General features: G+C 39.6%; 1 protein-coding gene across 1 annotated transcript in view; it reads left to right on the top strand.

Moving 5' to 3' along the window:
• Positions 1-21401, top strand: part of UNC79 (unc-79 homolog, NALCN channel complex subunit) — a 220239-nt gene that overhangs the window by 109259 nt on the left and 89579 nt on the right. Inside the window, 8 exon segments of the mRNA XM_049612255.1 lie at positions 435-636; positions 1709-1888; positions 3376-3441; positions 11790-12076; positions 14356-14538; positions 15127-15289; positions 17803-17952; positions 18536-19753. Coding sequence (XP_049468212.1) covers positions 435-636; positions 1709-1888; positions 3376-3441; positions 11790-12076; positions 14356-14538; positions 15127-15289; positions 17803-17952; positions 18536-19753 — 2449 coding nt within the window.

Below are 21401 nucleotides of genomic sequence, written 5' to 3'. Positions count from 1 at the left end.
CAGAACCACAGAATATAGCATTGAAAGGGAATTAGAAAACCGTATTGTGTATTCTACAATGTAGCTTTGGAAGTATGATTCTCTTGATAGAAACTACAGACATTGAAAAAAGAAACATTGGTTTGAGAGCATTTGGATCAAGTGGTTATTAGGGAATGCATCTAAAAACCAGTAACATACATTTAATTTAGATTTCTGAACTAAAATTCAAGAGAGATTCTACAAGTAGAAGTTCCTCTTCTGTATTTTATTTCTACCAGACTTGCAATGAAAAAAGATTTTAGTTGGAGTATTCTACATTATATTATCCTATATTACATTATATGTATGGATTGAGGAGGTTACCTCGTTTTACTGACTTTGCTTAGTGTAGCTGCTTTGAAGTAGCTTAGATGTTTACATCTGACTTACCTTTTCTCCCCTCTCTACCCCAGGGTCTGTGTCTTTGTCTTGATTTCCAATTTGATACTGTGGTTAAAGATCGACCCACAATACTGAGCAAGCTTTTACTCCTGCATTTTCTTAAGCAAGATATTCCTGCTTTGAGCTGGGAGTTCTTTGTCAACAGATTTGAGACACTTTCTTTGGAAGCTCAGCTACATTTGGATTGTAACAAAGAATTTCCTTTTCCTACAAGTAAGCAAAAGAAGAGCTTGCCTTAAACAGTCACAGTAACTGTTTTTGTACCTGCTAGAAAAGCAGACAATACTATGCCTGTAACTTAATTTCCCATTATGAAGGATACCCTGACTTCATGAACTCAGTTTATCAAATATTTATTGAGTAACTCTTTAGTAATCCATAGGTTAACCATTTTCTGGCATTCCAGCCTCAAAACTCTTCTCATTTCCCTGAGGACCTATGATAACCATTTCTGATGGTGTGTTTCTTAAATATTATTCAGTCATCACGCAATGTTTGTGAACAGTTTTGTGAGATATATTTACACTTTGCAAATTCACTCTTACATGCTTATTAATCAGTTAGTTACCTACAGTTCTAAATAGATGGGAAAAGTTGGTCACTCAACCATTTATCCAGTGATAATAAAAATTAGACAATGCAATCTTACAGTCTAAACAGAAAAATCATAGGTGAGAGGTGCTTGGGTGGCTCAGTCGATTGAATGTCTGACTCTTGATTTTTGGCTCAGGTCATGATCCCAGGGTCGTGGGATTGAGCCCTGTGTCCAGCTCTGCACTGAGCATGGAGCTTGCTTAAGAGTCTCTCTCTCTTCCCTTCTGCCTCTCTGCCCCTCTCCCCCACTTGCATACTCTCTCTCTAAAATAAAATTTTTAAAAAATTAAAAATAAGAGAAAGGGAAAATCATAGGCAATAGTCATGATAGGCAATAGCGATGACTTTTTTTGAGAGCGAGAGTGCTGGAAAGGGGCAGAGGAAGAGGGAGAGAGAGAATCCCAAGCAGACTCCATGCCCAGTGCAGAGTCAGATGCAGGGTTCCATCTCATGACCGTGAGATCATGATCTGAGCAGAAATCAGGAGTCGGATGCCTAACCGAGTGAGCCACCCAGGTGCCCCTATAGTGATGACTTTTTATATAAGACCCACCACAGAAAGAGAGATGAATGATTCATGTATCCATGAAAGATGTATTTTAATCTTGAAAATATACACAGATGGATTGTTTCAAACTAGTTGTGCTACGTAGCCTGTTAAAGAAAATAACATCTGATTCCTTTTGCACAGCTATCACTGCTGTAAGGACCAATGTCGCTAATCTCAGTGATGCGGCATTGTGGAAGATCAAGAGGGCTCGTTTTGCGAGGAACCGCCAGAAGAGTGTGCGTTCTCTGAGAGACAGCGTGAAGGGGCCTGTGGAATCCAAGAGGGCCCTCTCCCTCCCTGAGACCTTAACTTCCAAAATTCGTTGAGTATCTTCTTCCATCCTTCCTTGAAATCTGTTTAATGTCTTTCTCAGGCTGCCTTGTCTTGTCGAATGTTCACAGAGAGTAGCATATTTAGCAAACTGAGCTCCTTCAGCAGTTTTGGGCTTCAGATTCTCTAGAGGGTCACCCCAGGGATGTCAGTGCTATGGGGGGCTTTTTCCAGTTTGTGGGTGAAGCAAAGCCCTGGTCCAGCAGTAGATTGTTTTGAAATGTAGACGGCAACAAATCCACTGAGGCCTGGCCAGAAACGCAGAAGCCCCACTCGCTCCTAAGTCCTATGATACGAAGGTGTGCACGACCAACCTTGTAACCAAAGAGCTTCCCCAAAAAGATGTAGATAGGTCAGACCCATGGCAGCGGAGGAGGCAGAGTGGAAATTTGGCGTACATTTGCTTTTCATGCATGATGGAGACAGTCAAACAAGCTCCCAGACAAACCAAAAATAAGGGTTGCTTTTGAAAAGGAAGAACCAGGCTGAGGAGAAGTTGAATTTCTGCACAACTTCACCAGATAATTTATACATAAAAAGAAGCTTCATCGCCAACTTAAAAAAAGACCACATATACTTGTTTTCTAAAGGTCTTTCTTTATATTGCACTTGGAAAGAGAACAAAAATTTCCCTAAATTACCAAATGACTAAATGACCACTAATGATTAGCAATGGCTCGTGAATGACGAATAATTAAAAATTCATAACTAAATCACCATACCAGTGAATGGGCACATTTAAATACGTTACTAACTTGTAAAATTTATTAAATGATTTAATTTTTAAACAACTGCTGTGATATCCATAACACAACCCCATAAGACATATTTCTTATCCTGTCAGAAGTGAAAAGGTTTGCTTTTTTCATTGGCATTTATTAGAAGACAACCTTATATAGCATAATCATTTTGAATCATAAATATGATTTGATTTTATTTATTGCATTTTTCTCTAATTTATGACAAGCTATAGAAATGTGATTTTGTGAAGTTTGGAAGGAGTCAATGAAAGCCCTTTAAGCCACCAATAGCTCAGTTTTTCAGGGAGCAGAGATAATAGCAGGTGGCCATTTAGGAATAACCTGTATTAGTGCTAGGCTACAGGAAAGACTGAATCAGATCCTAGAAACTGATATCTAGATTAAATAAATGACAATTTCTATGAATTTCTCAGTTCTTTTATAACTTAACTCGTCACTTTGGGGATATAAAGTTCATTTATTGTTCTTTCTTGTTAACTGACTCCACATAACAATTTTGAAGATTAAGAGTTGAAATAACATTCAAGGATGTTCTTGAGATTCACATAAAACCACAAAGCTTTTGTGACTCAAACATCTCTTGTGCAACATTAATTACAAATGGGACAACGAAACTTGAACATGCCCCTCCTATCCAGTGAGTTAGCACTGAGTGTATTTTCTAGGCTCAAGTTGTTTTTAATGCTTATTTAAATAGAGTTGTTGTTGATTTTTAAGCTATGAGGTTGACCAGGCATGAGCAGTCTGCTCCAGCTCTCGGTGGGACACCCGAACAGACACCAGGTAGGTACTTCTGACGTGGAAGGGCTGTGTGCAAGTGTCCATACCCCAGGTGCACAAGGTAAAGAATGCAGTGCCTGTAACTGGACCAGAGTGCTAGATTTAGGGTTTGCAAACTGGAAGGGTCTTACCCCAGAGGCCCAAGCATTTGAGCCCCTGACATAGCAGTTCTGTCTCTCTTAACGTGGGCGGATGACTTTTTGATCCCATTCACTTTTGGTCCAGTAAGAGGTATCACATTACCTGAATATGCACTTTTTTCCCAGAGAGCCGTTATGACTAGAAGTATACATTCTGCTTATATTTGTATGTGTATTTACACATAGAAATATTATGTTCATCTATACCTGCTATAGGAAAAAACATACATTTCATTTACATTTTAAAAGGTTATACATTGGAGCCACCATCACTCACCCATCCCCCGTAGCCATCCTTGATTATTTGCGACTCTACGCGCATTTCTGTGTCTCCGAGGAAGGAGGATTTCAACTGTTTGGAAGACCATAGGATCATATTCAACTTGGTTCAGTGTAACTACCATTTGATGTCCCTTGAGAGATTACAGTTCATCATGAAGGATCGATCCTAAGGATTGAGGGGGCACTGGCAAGGCTGGGACAGATCGAATGTTGTCTGTACAAATGCCACAGTGCATTGGGAGAGTTGTGAAGGGTCTGAATACCTGCTTTTTTGTCAAAAACAAACTTGGTAATTACCACCCATTTATCATGCTTTAGAACATTTGGTTTTTCATCTAAGAATAGTTTTAAGATAAACTCTTCAGAATGGCCTCAAAAGGAAAATTTCAAGTAAGGAGGCTTTTCAAGACCGTGTATGCTAAGTGTTATAAAAAATGATGCCAGAAGGAGAGGCAGCTAGGGGTGGAGTGGGGGGGAAGAGAGAGCCCCAAAGATTCTGAATGCCAATGACAGGTGTTGGCCGGAGTGTATTTTCTCTTAAAATTGATGAGAAAGAAGGATCAGCAAGCCCTTGGCTGAGGCCCCCTACCTTGGTGTTTGCATTGCTCATGCCTCAGTTGTACTGGGATTTAAAAAAGAATAAAAGTAACAACCTCTGACCCTTAGCTTCATTACCAATGTGGAATCCATCCAGTTTCCCTACAATGAGGTCTTTTTGAGATGAGTCTTAATGCAATTTCATAAATTATCTTTTATTTTACCCCATCTTTTCTTTTTGTCATAAGTCTTAGTTGAATTAATTATTCAATTAAAGTCTCTAATTATTATTATTACCCATTTTCACAATCCAACCAAAGGACTCCTCTCACTTCTCTTTGGGGAAATGTATACATATGTTTCTTGAAGTTAAAAAAAAAAAGCCTTCAGGGGCACCTGGGTGGCTCATTCGGTTGGGCATCCCACTCTTGATTTTGGCTCAGGTCATGACCTCAAGGTTCATGAGATGGAGCTCCTCATCGGGCTCTGCACTGACAGTGCAGAGCCCACTTGGGATTCTCTCTCTCCCTCTCTCTCTCTCTCTCTCGGCACCTCCCCCTCTCTTTCTCTCAAAATAAATAAATAAACATTAAAAAAAAAAAAGCCTTCAGGCCTTAATTGTCCCACTAAAAGTGACCAGATAGAAATGGGGCAGATAACAGCGTTGTTTATATTAAATATAAAGGTAAAGCTCCTGGAAAGGTAATTTACACAACACCACCATAATAAAAACTCGTTTAGATTTGGAAACAACTGGCTTAGCTTAAGAGGCCATTTCAAACTAGTTTTTCATTTTTGCATTATTGTTTACTAGACAGTATATTTTTTACCTTGGGAGCAAAGACATGCCAGGATAATCATAAGATTATACAGGATGGTTTAAGATAGTAATTAAATGGAAACTGAAGAACTTGTTACTTGCGGGACATACTTTTGTTCCGTCCAAGTCTTGAGCTTCTCTGTGCAAGACCTCTTATTGACTGGGCCTGAAATATAGCATATGCCCTTTAATTATGCAGCAAGACTCATTTTAATTGCTGTTTAGGCTGAGCCTTTTGGCATTGGATTTGTAACTAATGGCTTTTTTATCTTAGCTTTTACATATTACATACGGCAAATTTTGCATCAGAAGTACACTTGGATAGAAGGTGTACTTCACAAGGCTAGTGAAGAGCTGCATTCCTTTATGACGTTTATGAGTCAAATCAAAGACCTTTGCTCATAAATGAAATTCCCAGGAAATTATAGCTGGAAAATTAGAGGTATGTTAACATTCTCATTTTACAGAAGAGGAACCTGAAGTTCCCAGAAAGGAACACGTTTCACAAGCTGTTGGTGACAGATCTGGGTCTCAAGCCCAGGCATCTTGATCTCTGGTGCAAGGCATGCATGGTAACTGCCAACTGGAGCTCAGCACCTTTATTTAATCCTAATTGATGAAATATTCAGTTTCACCTGCTAATCTGAAATTGGTATAATTATAATTATTTATAAGGTATATTTTCACTGATTCTGTGAATACCAGGAATTACCTTTGGTGATTCAGAATACCTGTTGAATATTAATTGAATATAATATAACAGTTTGATAGGTTGTAACAGCCTACCAGTGAAAAACTAGTATCCACCCCATGTGGTCACGGGGAGCTTAATTATAACCTGTTCCTCATCCCCCAGAATAAAGAATTAAATAATGATAGGTATATAATAATAAGAATAACATTTCATATATGTATAGTACCTCTTTATCTACTAAGAGGGTTTTTAATATGAGTAATCTAATTTTGATTTCACAATTCTGGATATGTATAAAGTATTATTATTATTAATTTTGCTTTACATGTAGATACGAAAACTGAGGTCCTCAGAGATTAAGTAATTCTGCTTAGATAATTTGCTCAAGATCACATATAACTAACTAGTTGGAGACTAATGCTTGAGTTCAAGAGACTTGATTTGCTTTCTCTCCACTATAACTACCTCTTGATGCATTGATGTTAGGGTGTTCCTGCCCTGTACCACATAAAGACTAGTCTGGTTATGGAGCTAACCTGGGCATTCATTTCTGCTACAGTGTGCCTTAAGGTCATGAGCGTCCACACCAAAAGAACTTCCCATTTAGGATCCCCAAATTGATCTAGAAGTATCCTAATCCCTAAAGCAACATGGGTACTCTCATTTCTACTCCAGCCTGCAGAGAGATCTTGAGATCTCTTGGTCTGAATTTGTATCAACAAGAGAAGGTGTCCAATGCTAAGTAGCATTGGTAAAACTCTCTTGTATGGGCCTCTCCTGCCCCCCCCCCCCGTTAGTGTCCCAGCCTAAAACTCCAAATTACTTCCAAAGAAGTAATGCAGAGCATTACAAATGCAGAGCAAGCAGAGCAAGCTCAAATTACTTCTTTGGAAGTAATTTGGAAGGGCTCTCTCTTTTCTTTCTAGAGGTGGTTAATAACTCACATCTTCACTAACTTGCAAAATGCCTATTGATCATTAAGATCCAGTAACTCAAAGAGAACAGTTATTTTTATAGGAATGCCCTGTTTGAAATAATCATTTTGGGAAATGATAGTTTCTATTGAACAAACATTTATTGGCCACCTGCAATACTAGGAAATATGAAGAATGCAAAGACACATCAGAAATTTTTATATTCTCAACTTGCTTATAGTCAAGTAAGGGAGATAAAGGATGAACATAAGTAAGCTCTCTTCCAGAGTGAATGTGGCAGTGCTACAGGTTGGTTCACATCAGGTACAGCAGGTACAGCAGGAAGAGACTTGGGGGGCAACAGCCAGGCCTTGACTGGTGGATAGGGTGGGAAGGCATGGATGTGAGATAGGAAGAGGCAAAGGCAAGGATGGGGAGCACATGACAATATGGAGCTAGTCACTGGCCCCAGCTTTACAGCCCTTTTGTGGCTGTGCACACACACAACAGAACTGTGAATGAAGCTCTAAGTTGGGTTGATGGGCCAGGGAGATCGATGAGGTGGTGTCATTAGAACTACCAACATAATACACACTCATTTACAGTGCTTGATCATTGGTTTCTCTGAACAAATGCAGAGCAAGCTCATGGAAGTGTGCTTCCTTCCTCTACCTAATTGTCACTTGTTGGCTTGACGGGGGTCAGTGAGTCCACTTACACAGAGGAATATTCCCTATTTCCCTAGCCACTTCCTTGCTGTTTGGGGACCTCATCAGTTTTTTTCCTATATAGAAGAAGTATTTATTAGAGATATTTATTTGAATTCAGTGTACTTAGACACTTAGGAATAATAAGCATCTAGTATATGTCAGAACCTGCCCCATATTCTGTGAGCGGTATAAAAATGGGTAAGACATAGCATTCACCTTCAAGGAGCCTTTGTTCCCATAAGGGAAATAGGCAAATGAGTAAATAAAAAGTTCTGCCTTATCAAAAAGAATAAAATCTTGCCATTTGCAACTATGTGGCTGGAACTAGGGGGTATTATGCTAAGAGAAATTAGTCAGTCAGAGAAAGACAAATATCATATGACTTCACTCATATGGGAACTTTAAGACACAGAAGAGATGAACATAAGGGAAGGGAAGCAAAAATAATATAAAAACAGGGAGGGGGACAAAACATAAGAGACTCTTAAATAGAGAGAACAAACAGAGGGTTACTGGAGGGGATGTGGGAGAGGGGATGGGCTAAATGGGTAAGGGGCATTAAGGAATCTACTCCTGAAATCATTGTTGCACTATATGCTAACTAATTTGGATGTAAATAAAATAAAATAAAATAAAATAAAAAGTTCTGCCTTGCAGTTTGCCACATGAGAGTTAGGAAATGATAATGGAAATTTCCCCCCATTCTTCTCTCCCATCTTCCCTCTTCTCTTGTCTTTGGGGATTTATAGAATTTAGGGATCACACCCTAAATTCTGAGAGGCTGAGAGGAGGGTGGGGATATGTAGTAAGAATGGCTTCTGAGATTCATAGGATGAGATTGGCTGGGGTTGGGGGTGCTGGGAGAGTATATCACCCTGAGCAAAGATACAAGGGTGGGAAAGTATTGGCTATGTTCTGAGATCCACATGTAGCCCAGCTTGTAAGAATGTTGACCATTTGGGGTGGAGTAATAGGAGATAAGTCTGGAAAAGCAGATCCTGATCCTGCCTGGTTTCAAATCATCAAATAAAATTATATTACACTTTGGAGTTTCAATCAGTTGTGCCACTCTGTGGACAGATTATGATGGAAACAGTCCATGATAAATTTATGGTAGGAGTAACTCTGCCTCATGATTATAAAGATACTTAATTTTTCTTTAGAGAAATGGTAAAAGCAAAAATTCAACACGTTAAATCTCCATAGTTAAAAACAGATACAGGAATTTCATAGACTATGATGCAAAACTAGAATTCCAAAGTGTTTTAATTGTCACATCTTAGAGAAAATATCATAGTCCTTCAGTTTTAAAATGGAAATTTCATACCCTTTGTAGATAACTAAGCCAGTAATACTGTCCTTATCAATAAAGAAAACTCCAGCTTTTCTAAGCTCATTTTTCTTAAGGATTTGATTAAGGAAACCTTTTTTTTTTTTTTTTTTTTTTTTTTATGGAGAGTGTCCCAGTGACAAACTTATGCTGTTGTAAAGAAAGATAATAGACACGGCATAGACTTGCAAAGCCCACACTAGAGGAGTAAATTTTGGATTGAAAGATTTTTTTTTTTCCACTTTATGAAAAAGTTTCATCAACTATTTCTTTTTTTTTTCTTCAGTACATTTAATGGTTAAAGATCACTCGTTATTGCTTATTCAGGGGAAGCAAAGAAAGAGCAGCAAACTTAAAACTAAAACACTGAAGATCAATGAAGATATATTTCAAATGAAAATAGGGCATTCGTGAAGTGGTACTTAATCATTAGGAAAATAGGATTTGACCAGAAAGGTTAGGTTACATACTTTTTAAATGAACGTCTACTTACAATGGGAAGGGTTTTGAAATATTTAAAAGATGAAGTCTGATGATTTGTTTTCTAGACCTGAACTAGGATGGAATGATATGAGGAGCCAGTGTCTTAGTTCAGCCTTGTTTGGAACCCCCTTACTTCTGTATTGAGGTCCCTGGATACTTAGGGCCATAAACAAAGAGTGACTCCTTCGCAAACGCTCCTTTGTTCCATCTTTAACACGGGGATTTTGGAGTCTAGCCAGTCCGAACTTGGAGGTGGCTTCACAGGATAGTGATACAAAGTCCCTTAAATTTTGCCCCCACCCCCCACCCCCAGCTGAAATAAATTGAGGAATGGAGCTATATTGTAACAGCCATCACTTGCTGTTACAATAACATTGAACCCTGCAGGGAGCCTACATTCTCACACTTGTGACATTCTTGGCCTGATCTTGCCCAAAGCAATAATTCCTTCTAGTTGTAAAGTAATAGTCTGGAGAAGAGAAAAAAAAAAAATCAAGATTAAATATTTTTCAATGCCGGAAAGATGGTTCTCTAAACTTCTCCTATTTTGTTTTATGAGGATTTACATAGGTATTGCTTTTGGTCTGATCTTCTATTTCAGACATTTAATTTAATTGTAATATACAGCAATGTTTCACATTTCTGGCCTCTTGGTAAAATAGGGTGTTCCACATAAATGACTTATTTTTTCCTGATGGCTGATGTGTGCCTCATAAATAATGGTGTTAGCAAATTATTGATCACTGTCATTGATGCATATAGAACACTGTAATAAACAGTCCTTAGGTTTTATAGGAATAGTTTTTGGTGAAACCTTCTCTAAAGTACATTGCACACATTTACTCTTCATACACAGACTCTATCAGATAGAAAATGTTAATGTCCTAGGGTCCTATTGAAGTTTGTCGGGTGGTTTCCCCTAAATGAGAGGCTCTTAGACTTAGTTGACAATGTTGCTGTTCACCCACTGCCAATGACCCCTTCTCAGTATATCACTCTGGAACAGACAGACATTATTCTGAGCATCTGGGGAAAACTAGACAGCCAAGCTTGTTACCTCACTTCTAAACTAGTAAATTCTGAAGTTGACATTACTTTCATGCCACTGCTCTAGGGAGGTGTTTGGCCTTGAGACAGCTGGTTTCCTCAGTCCCCAGAAGTAGTATTTCCTCTTTCTCGTTTCTGTTGGGTGTGTCCTGAAAGATTGAGACTTGGCCAAATTAGTTGAGGAGTTAATGGATATAAATTACTACCTACCTCCTCTTTGTAGCCTTCATCCCACAATTATACCAGATATAATCAAGGTCTGGTTTATAATGGTTTGTAACCAAAGCCTGTCATTGTTTAGCAGAACTTTTCTGGCAGAATGAGAGACGAGAGTGCTGGTGTGTGTCACCTAAGCCACCAGGCAAAAACCTTGTTTTCAACTGAGAAATTCTGATGTTGCCTGTCAAAGAAAGGGCACGAATTCAAACCCCAAATAACCCTTGAATAAGGCCCCAAACATAAATATAGAAGAGCTAATCTCACTCTTCCTTCACCAAAAGTCCCAAACCAAGCCAGATCAGAAGAGGCAGAAAAACAAGTGGAGACAGGGTATAATTTTTGACTTTGAAAAATAACAGAGACAAAGTCAGTGTCAGGGAGCTGCTCAGATACAATTATTTGTTAGGTTAAGAGTAAGTCAAGGACTGAGCTATTTTTTCTTTCCATGTAAACTCTCAGCTCACCTTCATGTGATACTTTTCTGTTTTCAAAAGCTCATGCTTCTTTCTTTCTGTCTGTCCCCTCCCTTATATGTTTCTCATTACATATAGCAGGGACTATAATTTATTATTTATAACTTTGGCTATATCCTTCAAAGAGCACACACTGCTAATATCTCAGGATTTGGAAAAGAAAACTTTACTCCCCCCCGCCCCGCCCCCCGCCACCCCAACCAGCTGATTGATGAACATATCTGAATTGAGATAATAGTTTAAACAAAATAACTTAGTGGATGTTTTTGTGCTCAGTGGATTTTAGGATATTATTTTTGTGGTTATCTTTATGTGCTTATTTTACAAAGCTGGAAGAGAAACTTATCTTTATCATTGAGGATAAAACTTTGCCAAGAGACTTAAAAAATTGCTAAATACAAAGCTTATTTAGGTATTTTTATTGCTGTTCAAAGATAACCGTGCTTTCTGGTACCTTATTTTTATTTCTATCCCCTTATTACTCCCAAATTACTTGGTCGTGGATGGACACAATAACGTCCACCCCTGGACTAATGCTTTGCTCGGTAGCCATAGTTTGCCTTTAAATTTGCCCAGAACAGACCCTTTCAATATTTAGTGGAAGCAGCTAGAATGGTGCTTTATCGACACCATTTAGTGTGATTTTAGTGTGAACTTCCCTGTGAGGGAGCCACTCACTGATGGCCTTTCTTGCACTGACAGGACAACAGTCTCCTGAGAATGACAACACCATCAAGGACTTGCTCCCCGAAGATGCTGGGATCGACCACCAGACAGTTCACCAGCTGATCACAGTGCTCATGAAGTTCATGGCCAAGGACGAGAGCAGTGCCGAGTCAGACATCAGCAGTGCGAAGGCCTTCAACACAGTCAAGCGGCACCTGTACGTCTTACTCGGCTATGACCAACAGGAAGGTTGCTTCATGATCGCACCTCAAAAAATGCGCCTGTCTACTTGCTTTAATGCGTTTATTGCAGGAATTGCCCAAGTAAGTGTAAGCTTTCAGGAGCCCTATTGTTGGCGTTTTAGGAGAAACAAGTCATTAAGTTCCATTTGGCCAACGTTGGTTTTGTGTAAAGGTTTACACAAGTCACTTTATCAGGTAGGGGTGTGTGGAAAGGAGTATGAGATGAGTAAGACTTACAGGGAGTATAGAATTTTGGGGTGGGGGCAGGAGTGAAACATACCTAACATAAAATTTACCATTTTAGCCATTTTTAAGTATATAATTCAGTGGCATTAAGTGTATTTGCATTGTTATGTAACCACTATCCATCTCTAGAACTTTTTCATTATCCTAAACTGAAACTCTACCCATTAAACAGTAAGGGAGTGTAGAATTTTTGTTTATGGGTTTTTAAAAATCTCGTATCTTTTTTGGCTTCAAGTGGAGAATTGAGTTAATCATACGACTTACTCCATGTTACATTATCATCACTGGCTTTTTCCGTGTTGTCTGTTACTGCTAACTGCTGAATTTTACACCGTGGTGTAAGTTTACCATGCTTTAACTATCCAGTCCCCCCGTGATGGATAGTCATTCCCCCAGTGATGGACACTCATGTTGCTCCCATCTCCTCACCACTCCATACAGCTCAGCAGTGAACATCCTGCACACGTATCTTATCCACCACTGTGAGAATTCCTTTCAGATACAGATAGAGGGCAGAATTAATGTTATTATTGGGTATATGTATGCCTAATTTGACCAGTGCTACAAATCTCACTCTCCAGAACCAATCTGCAACGGGTGTCGAACATGGGGCTAGAGAGAAATTGCTATGAATTTCAACTCTGCCACTGTTATTAACTGTTATGGCCTTAGGCATCCGCTGCTTCTTTGCTCATTAGTAACAGATTTTTGTTTTTGAAAGATTAGAGACACCATATTGCAAAGCCTTTAATCAGTGCCTGTCTCATGGTAGGAGCTCAGTGATGGTAGCTTTTATCAATTAGTTCAAATAGATTGTAATATAATGAACACAGATAAGCAAATTGGCAGCAATATGTACGTAGTTGTCTTCTGCTGATCCTGGTAACTAGACGGATCAACCCGAATACTCAGTTGTTTATGATGAAGGGATCCTCCATTTCAGGTCCAGACTCCCCTCCCTTCCTCTTTTCTTCCCTCACTACTCTCTCTTTTTTTTTTTTTTTTTAAATGTTTTTAAGTTTATTTTGAAAGTGAGAGAGCACAAGCAGGGGAGGGGCAGAGAGAAGGAGAGACAGAATCCCAAGCAGGCTCTGCACTGTCAGTGCAGAGCCCAATACAGGGCTCAAACTCATGAACCCTGAGATCATGACCTCAGCTGAGATCAAGCGTTGGACGCTTAATGGACTGTGCCACCCTGGCACCCCCTACTCTCTTTCTATATTTATATTATGCATATTTATTTTAATAAAGCAAAAGATTAAATACGAATCTCCAGGAAACCCATGACAAAATAAGTCACTAACATTTTGGTGTATACTGCTGGCTCCAAATTTATATACATTCATATATACATATATACATGTATACGCGCACATATTTTCTACAATAATGGGATCATATTATACATGTGGATAAATATACGTAACCTCTTTTAAACTTTATTATGAAGTTGATATCATGTAAATAAATTTGTATCATATCCCATTTAATGGCTACATAGTGTTGTCATACAAACAATCTTTCACTTAACTAATCTCGTATTGTTGACTATGGAGGTTATTTTCAAATTTGGAGTGACTATAAGGCTGGATATCTTTATGTATACATCTTGCAACAGTTGTCTGATTTTTTCCTTAAGATTTATTTAAATCTGTATTGGGGGCTGTAAGTACCTTTTCTTACTTCTGAATAGATATTGCTAACTTGCTCTCCTGAAAGGCTGTGTTGAATAATACTCTTGCCAGTGACATCTGAGAATGCCTGTTTTCCCCAGTGATTACCAATAGTGGGTGTTTTAATTGATTCTAGTTTAATTCTAGTTAATAGTTTAATAGGACATTTTAATAGATAAAATTTTATTTTTAATTCACAGTTTAGTGGATACATTAAACAATTAGATAATTAAGTGGATTCAAATGATTTTAATTTACAAGTTTTTTATTTCTTGTAGGGTTTAACATTTCCCATTCTTTGTTCATTGGCCATTACTGTTAATATTTTGTGAAATGCCTTTTAAATATTTTGCCTATTGTTCTGATGGTTCAAATTTTCCTTTAGGCTTGCGAACATTCTTTACAGCTTTCCTTCAGTTACTAGTATTTTTCCTCTTTCAGGTTATGGACTATAACATTAACTTGGGCAAACACCTTCTCCCCTTGGTGGTTCAGGTGCTCAAATACTGCTCTTGTCCTCAGCTACGGCATTATTTCCAACAGCCACCTCGTTGTTCCCTCTGGTCCCTAAAACCTCACATCCGGCAGATGTGGTTGAAGGCCTTGCTTGTCATCCTTTACAAGGTGAGTGGCTGTCGTCACTCCTTTTTAGGGTGCAATGATTCTCTTAGAGAGGAGAACACTGAAGAGATCTAATCTGAGAATTTTGTAGGAGAGTAATTTGACCTTCAGAGAAGGAATCATGATGTACAATTAGTGTTGGGAAGTCAAAATCCATGGGAATAGAAATAGAAATAGAGACCAGGCCAGTGGAGGTGCTACAAATGTCAAAAACAAAAAATAACAAATTGTAGGCTACTGAGATCAACAATCTCTGTTTATGGTCAGAATCTCAGATTTTATCTTTGTTTTAATTATTATGTCAGAAAACAAAGAAAATATTTAAAATTGCGTTCATGCCAGAGAATTTCCTTGAAAGGAACTGTAACTGTGAACTGGCACGCATTGCCGTCTGTGGTTTGGTACAAGTAGAAGGGAATGTGATCCCTTGTCAAAATAAGACCATAATAAAAACTTAACGGTTTTGCTTTTCTGTATATTTCTTTTTATCACCCCGAGAAGTACTGAGAAAAACATCCAGCAAGATCAAGTGGAAAAACTTACCCTTCAAAATAACTGTTTATATTTTTCTCCCTCCATTTTATTGAGCAGTATCCATACCGAGACTGCGATATCAGCAAGGTCCTGCTGCATCTGATTCACATAACAGTCAATACACTCAATGCACAGTATCATAGCTGCAAGCCCCATGCCACGGCAGGACCTTTGTACAGTGACAACAGTAACATAAGCAGATACAGCGAAAAAGAAAAAGGTACTTTACCTATCTCAATTCTACCCCAAACTTAGCTTGAATATGTAATACATTTCTGGACAATATTTTTCAGGAGATAGTGGAACGCCCCCTGGTATCATTCTGGAATCAAAAAACCGCCTACTGCTTCGTTAACGTTCCAACTTTCCTATGAATGTTGCTGCTTTAATTTTTTTTTTAAATGAGCATTTCAGAGAAATAACTGATATGCTTCTAAAGCCCATTTCATGAGAAATGTGTTGTAAAAAAAAAAAAATTGTCGGCAGTTTGGTTAAGTAGCCTTTGTAAGCTTTTTCCTGTGCGTTGGAAGCATCTTGTTTTGGGCTGTGAAGTACATCTTGGTCAGCACTCCGTGGAACCATGAGCCATAATCTTGTCGTCTCTAGCTTCCTCCTGAACTTTGTGCTCACAGATTTGAATGGAATCTAAATTCGCTCAATTGCTTCTTCCTAGCCTCCTTGTTCAGTAAGAATTGATTTACGGCAACTGAAATGCAATTTTTGCTGCGTGGGTTTAAATTATTTCCAGTATCAACACTTTTTATATTGATAGCTTTTCTGCAAAGAAGGCAGTAGAATGAAACTTTAGATAGAGTAAAATCCCAGTCTGGATGTTTTCAGATGAGAGATGAAGAACCAAGGTGTATGTCTTTAGTGCAAGTCACAAGGTGTCTAGACTTGTAAAAGGTGACATCATCTAATCTAATCCTGGGAGAAGGCCAAGCACCCCATGACCCTTTGTGTAGATTCTGACTTGTTAGGACTGCTCTGGAAATACCTCACTAGGATGGATTGGACCAGTGTTCATTTATTGCTGAAAGGTCCAAGAATCTAGGTTGGCCGTAGACGGGAACTGTGAGACCGAAGTTCTTTAAGTTCTGGTAGCACTCCAATCCTTCCTGAAGAATATCTTGTCTACCAGCTTTGGTCCTAGTTTCTGGAAAATTGGATAGACTCAATTAAACTACAGAGGTCCTCAATCTGGGCTCAGCATTTGGGCCAGTCTCACATGAGCCTTTCTGAATGGGAGGAGCCATCTTGAAGTCCTTCCATCTCTCATTCAGTATGTTTTGAGAATTATTTCAAAATTACCTAACGGAAGTCACATAACTATTTCCTTGAAAACTGTATTTTTCTAAAGGGAATATATTTTTTAAAGGATGTAAAGAAATAGAACAGATCATTGTGTGGCATCTCCCCAGAAACGTGGGGATCTGATAGGCTTTGTCTTCTTTGCAGACGTTTTGTATCATTTTGATCATTAACACTTAGTTATTATTTGACCCAAAGAGATTAGTATGATTATCTATCATCTGCTGCTTCAAATTTCATTTAGTGGTAGAGTCTTGTGTCTTAGGACAGGATTAATGCTTAAAATTTGGCTCTCTCTTGTACTCCCCGAATGCTCAAGGAATCTTAAATCGCTATAATACACCTGAGCCTTATTTTGTCATATGGGTAGACATAAAAATAGGCCAAGTACTATGATTTCAGTGATATTCACCTTGACTAGTAGGTTAATTATGTTTATTGTGGTATTAAATGCATTTTTGTAGTGTTTTGTTTTGTTTTGTTTTGCTGCTTTGTATAGGGCTTTGGCTTTTCCAAAGGATGAAAGAAGAAAATTTATCAACTGAACTTTGTGGGTTGCAACATGGCAACCCTTTCCTCATTAATATGTTTTTGGGTTTATCTTTGATTTAAAAGTAGCTAAATAGGGATAAAAGAGTACCAGAAATAATCTTGCTAGGCACTCTAAGTGACAGGTTTGTTTACGGAGCCTCAGGATCATCGGCGTCAAAGAGGCTTTCTAGGATTCATAACAGTTACACATGGCAAACTCCCCAGAGAAGGGTCTTACTTTAATAGGGGGGAACGTTATTTTCTGTTTTCTTTTTCCTTTGTTTACTCTTTCAGTCCATACTCATTTGTGGAGCTTTTGAAATGACCAGTGGCTTCTCTAAGCTTTTTCTGTGTGTCGTGTGTCTCATTACCAAATGTAGAGTACAGTATTTTGCATTCACAAAGTATAAGGTGCATGTACTGTTAGGCTGTGTCTATGCCAGTTCTCAAATCCCAGGAAGGCATATGTTTTTGGAAAGGGCAAGACCTACTCATTGTGTTGAATTCTCTTTTGCCAAATTAGCCTGAAAATTCACCCAAAGCAGGCATGTTCAAGGAGTGTCACAGATTCCCGAAATGTATGCGTTATCCGATTTTAAGAGCATTGGAAAAGTGTCCCCACGAAGGCCCTATTAGAATATTGAGATGCCTCTCTTGAAAGTGCTGCCAGTTGTCACATGGGAAATGAGAGCCACCTTGTAACAGGTTGCTCTGTCAACATTTGGATAATTTGACATCTGGATGAAATACCAAGCTGTGGCCAGAACTTGAGCTGGTGTAGAAACCACCTCAGACTTTGTTCCCTCATGCTTTCGTTGAAATGCTTGTGTAGACACAGCCTAAGAGAGAATAACCTCCTAAGTGTAATTTTGACTTTCTCTCCCCAATTAGAAGAAGATAGTGTTTTTGATGAATCTGATATTCATGATACACCTACTGGACCCTGCAATAAAGAGTCTCAAACTTTTTTTGCAAGATTGAAAAGAATAGGCGGCAGCAAAATGGTGAAATATCAGCCGGTTGAGATGAATGTTCAGAGAAGTATGAATTTTTTCCTCTTAGTAATTTTATGCAGAAATGTTGTACTCTACCGTTTGTTTGGGGTGAAATCTTAATTTTATTATGTTACTACACATTTTAATACTGTTGATTTTATATATATGTATGCACAAACAGTATATATATATATGCATTTATATATATACGTGACTGGATGGATACATCATTAACGTCATGATCGTCTTAGAGGGCCATTGCTTGATTTGATTTGTTGCAAAATGTTTGCTTCTCTTCCACACAATTTGAATACAGTTTCCTAGATCTGCCTCAGCCAAAAGCGATTCCCCTCTCCTGTGCACAAATGAATAGAGCTGAGGAATTATCCTGAAGCCTGATTATGGAAATAAGATCTTAAACTGCCATTTCGGGTTCTTTCATTCCAGAGTTTTTCTGGTTTTCGAAATTAGAATTGAACTTTATAAAAACTTGGCCAGAAAGTCAGTTTTACCTCCTATTGGAGCCGGGATTGTGGTTGTGATTTATGCCAATTGTGTGCCCAAGTATGAGGGGGAAAAAATGTGACGTCACCAAGTAAAATAGTACTAGCTTTTTCTGTTTTAATCAGGTGAAATAGAACTGGCCGAATATAGAGAAACGGGTGCATTACAAGACAGCATTCTGCACTGTGTGAGAGAAGAAAGCATTCAGAAAAAAAAGCTGCGCTCTTTAAAACAAAAATCTCTTGATATAGGGAATGCAGACTCCCTCTTGTTTACATTAGACGAGCACCGGAGGAAGTCCTGCATAGACCGGTGTGACCTAGATAAGCCTCCCGTCCATGCCGCTTACATCATGCAAAGACATGACCATGGACGTCCCAGACAGAATTCTGCTACTCGGCCCGACGACCCTGAACCACCCGAGAACCCAGCAATGGAAAGTTTCCAGGAAGCTCGCAGGCCCGTGATACCTGAAGTTCGGTTAAACTGCATGGAGACGTTTGACGTCAAGGTTGATTCTCCTGTAAAGCCTGCTCCTAAAGAGGATTTAGATCTGATAGATTTGTCCTCCGATTCAACATCTGGGCCTGAGAAACGCTCGGTGCTCTCAACGTCTGACAGCGACTCCCTTGTGTTTGAGCCCCTTCCCCCTCTCCGAATAGTAGAGAGCGATGAAGAAGAGGAGATCACGGGCCCAGGAAATGAGGGGGCCTCTGCTAAGAAGGCCACCTCCTCTCCCTCAGTCCCCAGCCCCCGCTCTGTCCCCAGCCTCAGCACGCCTCCCCTTGTGCAAGTGAGCGTGGAGGATTGTTCCAAAGACTTTTCTTCCAAGGACTCAGGAAACAACCAGTCAGCAGGTGCCACGGACTCGGCGCTCATAGCTCTGGAGGATCCCACGGACTCAGCAGAATTATCAAAGCCGGGGGAGCCACAGGACTTTCCCTGTGGCAGCCCGCTGACGCTGAAGCAGAAACGAGACCTCCTTCAGAAGTCATATGCTCTCCCTGAGGTGTCAGTGGACGACAGCCCAGAGCCCAGCATCCAGGAGGAGAAGCCCAGTGGGCCAATGCCAAGTTCAGGGGCAAAAACCGTCCTCCTCAAAGTCCCCGAGGATGCTGAGAACCCAGTGGAAAGTGAGAAGGGGGAAGCCAGTGCCGAATCGGATACAGAACAGAATCCGGAGAGGAAGACCGAAGAGGAGGGTGCTGAGGAGTCCGAATTCAAGATCCAGATTGTTCCCAGGCAGAGAAAACAGAGGAAGATCGCTGTCAGTGCCATCCAGAGAGAGTACCTGGACATTTCCTTCAACATTCTAGACAAGCTGGGAGAACAGAAAGATCCAGGTAAGCGCCTCTCTCTCTTTTCTCCCAGCCTTGTGTTCGATCGAGTCTGTGCCTCTTTCTTGTTAGGGTCTCTCACTGACTAGGCATCGAAGTCTCAATCTTATAATGTCAGGGAGTGACATTATAATTGCTTCAGAATCATTCCGAATGCCTCCTGCTTACTAGAGCGTGTTGGATTCAGATGTGGTTCTGTTGGCTCCATCAGTGTTTCTGTGTTTGTTGTTTCTAAAGCTTTACAGTCAATTCTTGGCCTCCTTGGCAAGAAGAGGCAATAAATAGTTAACTCATATCAAGATATCCCAAATACATCGCAGTCTTCCTTCCAAACAGAAAAAGTCATTAATTTGAACTCTGTTTGCTCTCTTTGTTTTCCTATATTTCAGCCAGCTTTGACATGTAGTCCAAAGAAGGAGCAAACATGAAGGGCTACAGAAAAGCAAAGAGCATTTGGGAATGGTTAAGAATTTGACTGTAATCACGTAGGGTCCACAGCTGGTTGCATCTTCTAACCAAACGTCAGTAGTCTGGTGGGCATTGTGTGTCCTCAGGAACCGAAAAACCCAGCTTACAACCCAGACCCTAGTTCATGGGCACCAGTTCATGGTGAAGTTGTCACAGCACTTGGATTTCCTGCCTTAGGTGTCATTTCTCACATTTCCTTGGATGCACTGTTTTTAAGAAAGAGAATTTGGAAAGGTGGCCAGCCAATAGTCCACCTCATCCTAAAACACAGTCTTCTGCAGTGTTACCAGAATGCTGATCACAACACTTTGTGTCTCAGCTCAGATAATAAACAAACAAACAAACAAACAAACAAACAAAATAATGTGGCTTGTTAGAAAAAATGAAATTGGCCAGGGATGATTATTGTAGTAGATTCATAGCATGTGGATCGCTGAGAACTGGCAAAGATCTTGGAAAGTTGTAGTGGAAAACCTGTCCTTTTCTGTACAAGGAGACACTCTGAGGAAGTCATGTGCCCGGTCCTACAGATAGGCAGTAGCAGTGCCAGAACCATTGCCCTGATTCTAGTCCTTCCTCTCCCACTGCTCCACACAAAATCAACTCCTAAGACGAGGTGTTCAGATCTTTTATTCACCCCGGTCATTTCCTGAGATTTCCAGCTGTTCTCTACCTCCTAGGACAGAGCTGTGTACCTTGAAAGGGGTCTGTAAAAATCTGTTGAATGAACATGAGTATATTTGGAAAGGGTCATGGGAAGACCCTTTCCAGGTAGCAGGAAGAATAAGATCCTGGTAATAACAAGAACGTTTAAGAAGGTTTCTAGGGAAACTGGTAAACCTTTTGATTGTTTGGAGCCAGGAAAATTGCTACATATAGATGAAGGAAAACATTGACCTGGAGACTATAGACTTTTATAGGGTAGGTATATAAGAAGCCATATAAAGTCTATAGGGGGGATACATAAGAAACTAAGTCCGCCATATAAAGTCTATAGGGGGGATATATAAGAAACTAAGTCCACAGAGTGGGTGTGTATGATATATAGGTTGTAGTGCGTGTGCGTGTGTGTGTGTGTGTGTGTGTGTGTGTGTGTTTTGCCTCCTTTATTCATCCTATGTCAGACTGTTCCCCAGGCTACCTGGGGGGAGATTGGTTTCATATTAATACATTTGTTATCAGAACA

Source organism: Panthera uncia, assembly GCF_023721935.1.
Source record: "Panthera uncia isolate 11264 chromosome B3 unlocalized genomic scaffold, Puncia_PCG_1.0 HiC_scaffold_1, whole genome shotgun sequence".
NCBI lineage: Eukaryota > Metazoa > Chordata > Mammalia > Carnivora > Felidae > Panthera > Panthera uncia.
The sequence above is the reverse complement of the archived record's forward strand: the minus strand, read 5'-3'. Positions and strand labels throughout refer to the sequence as shown.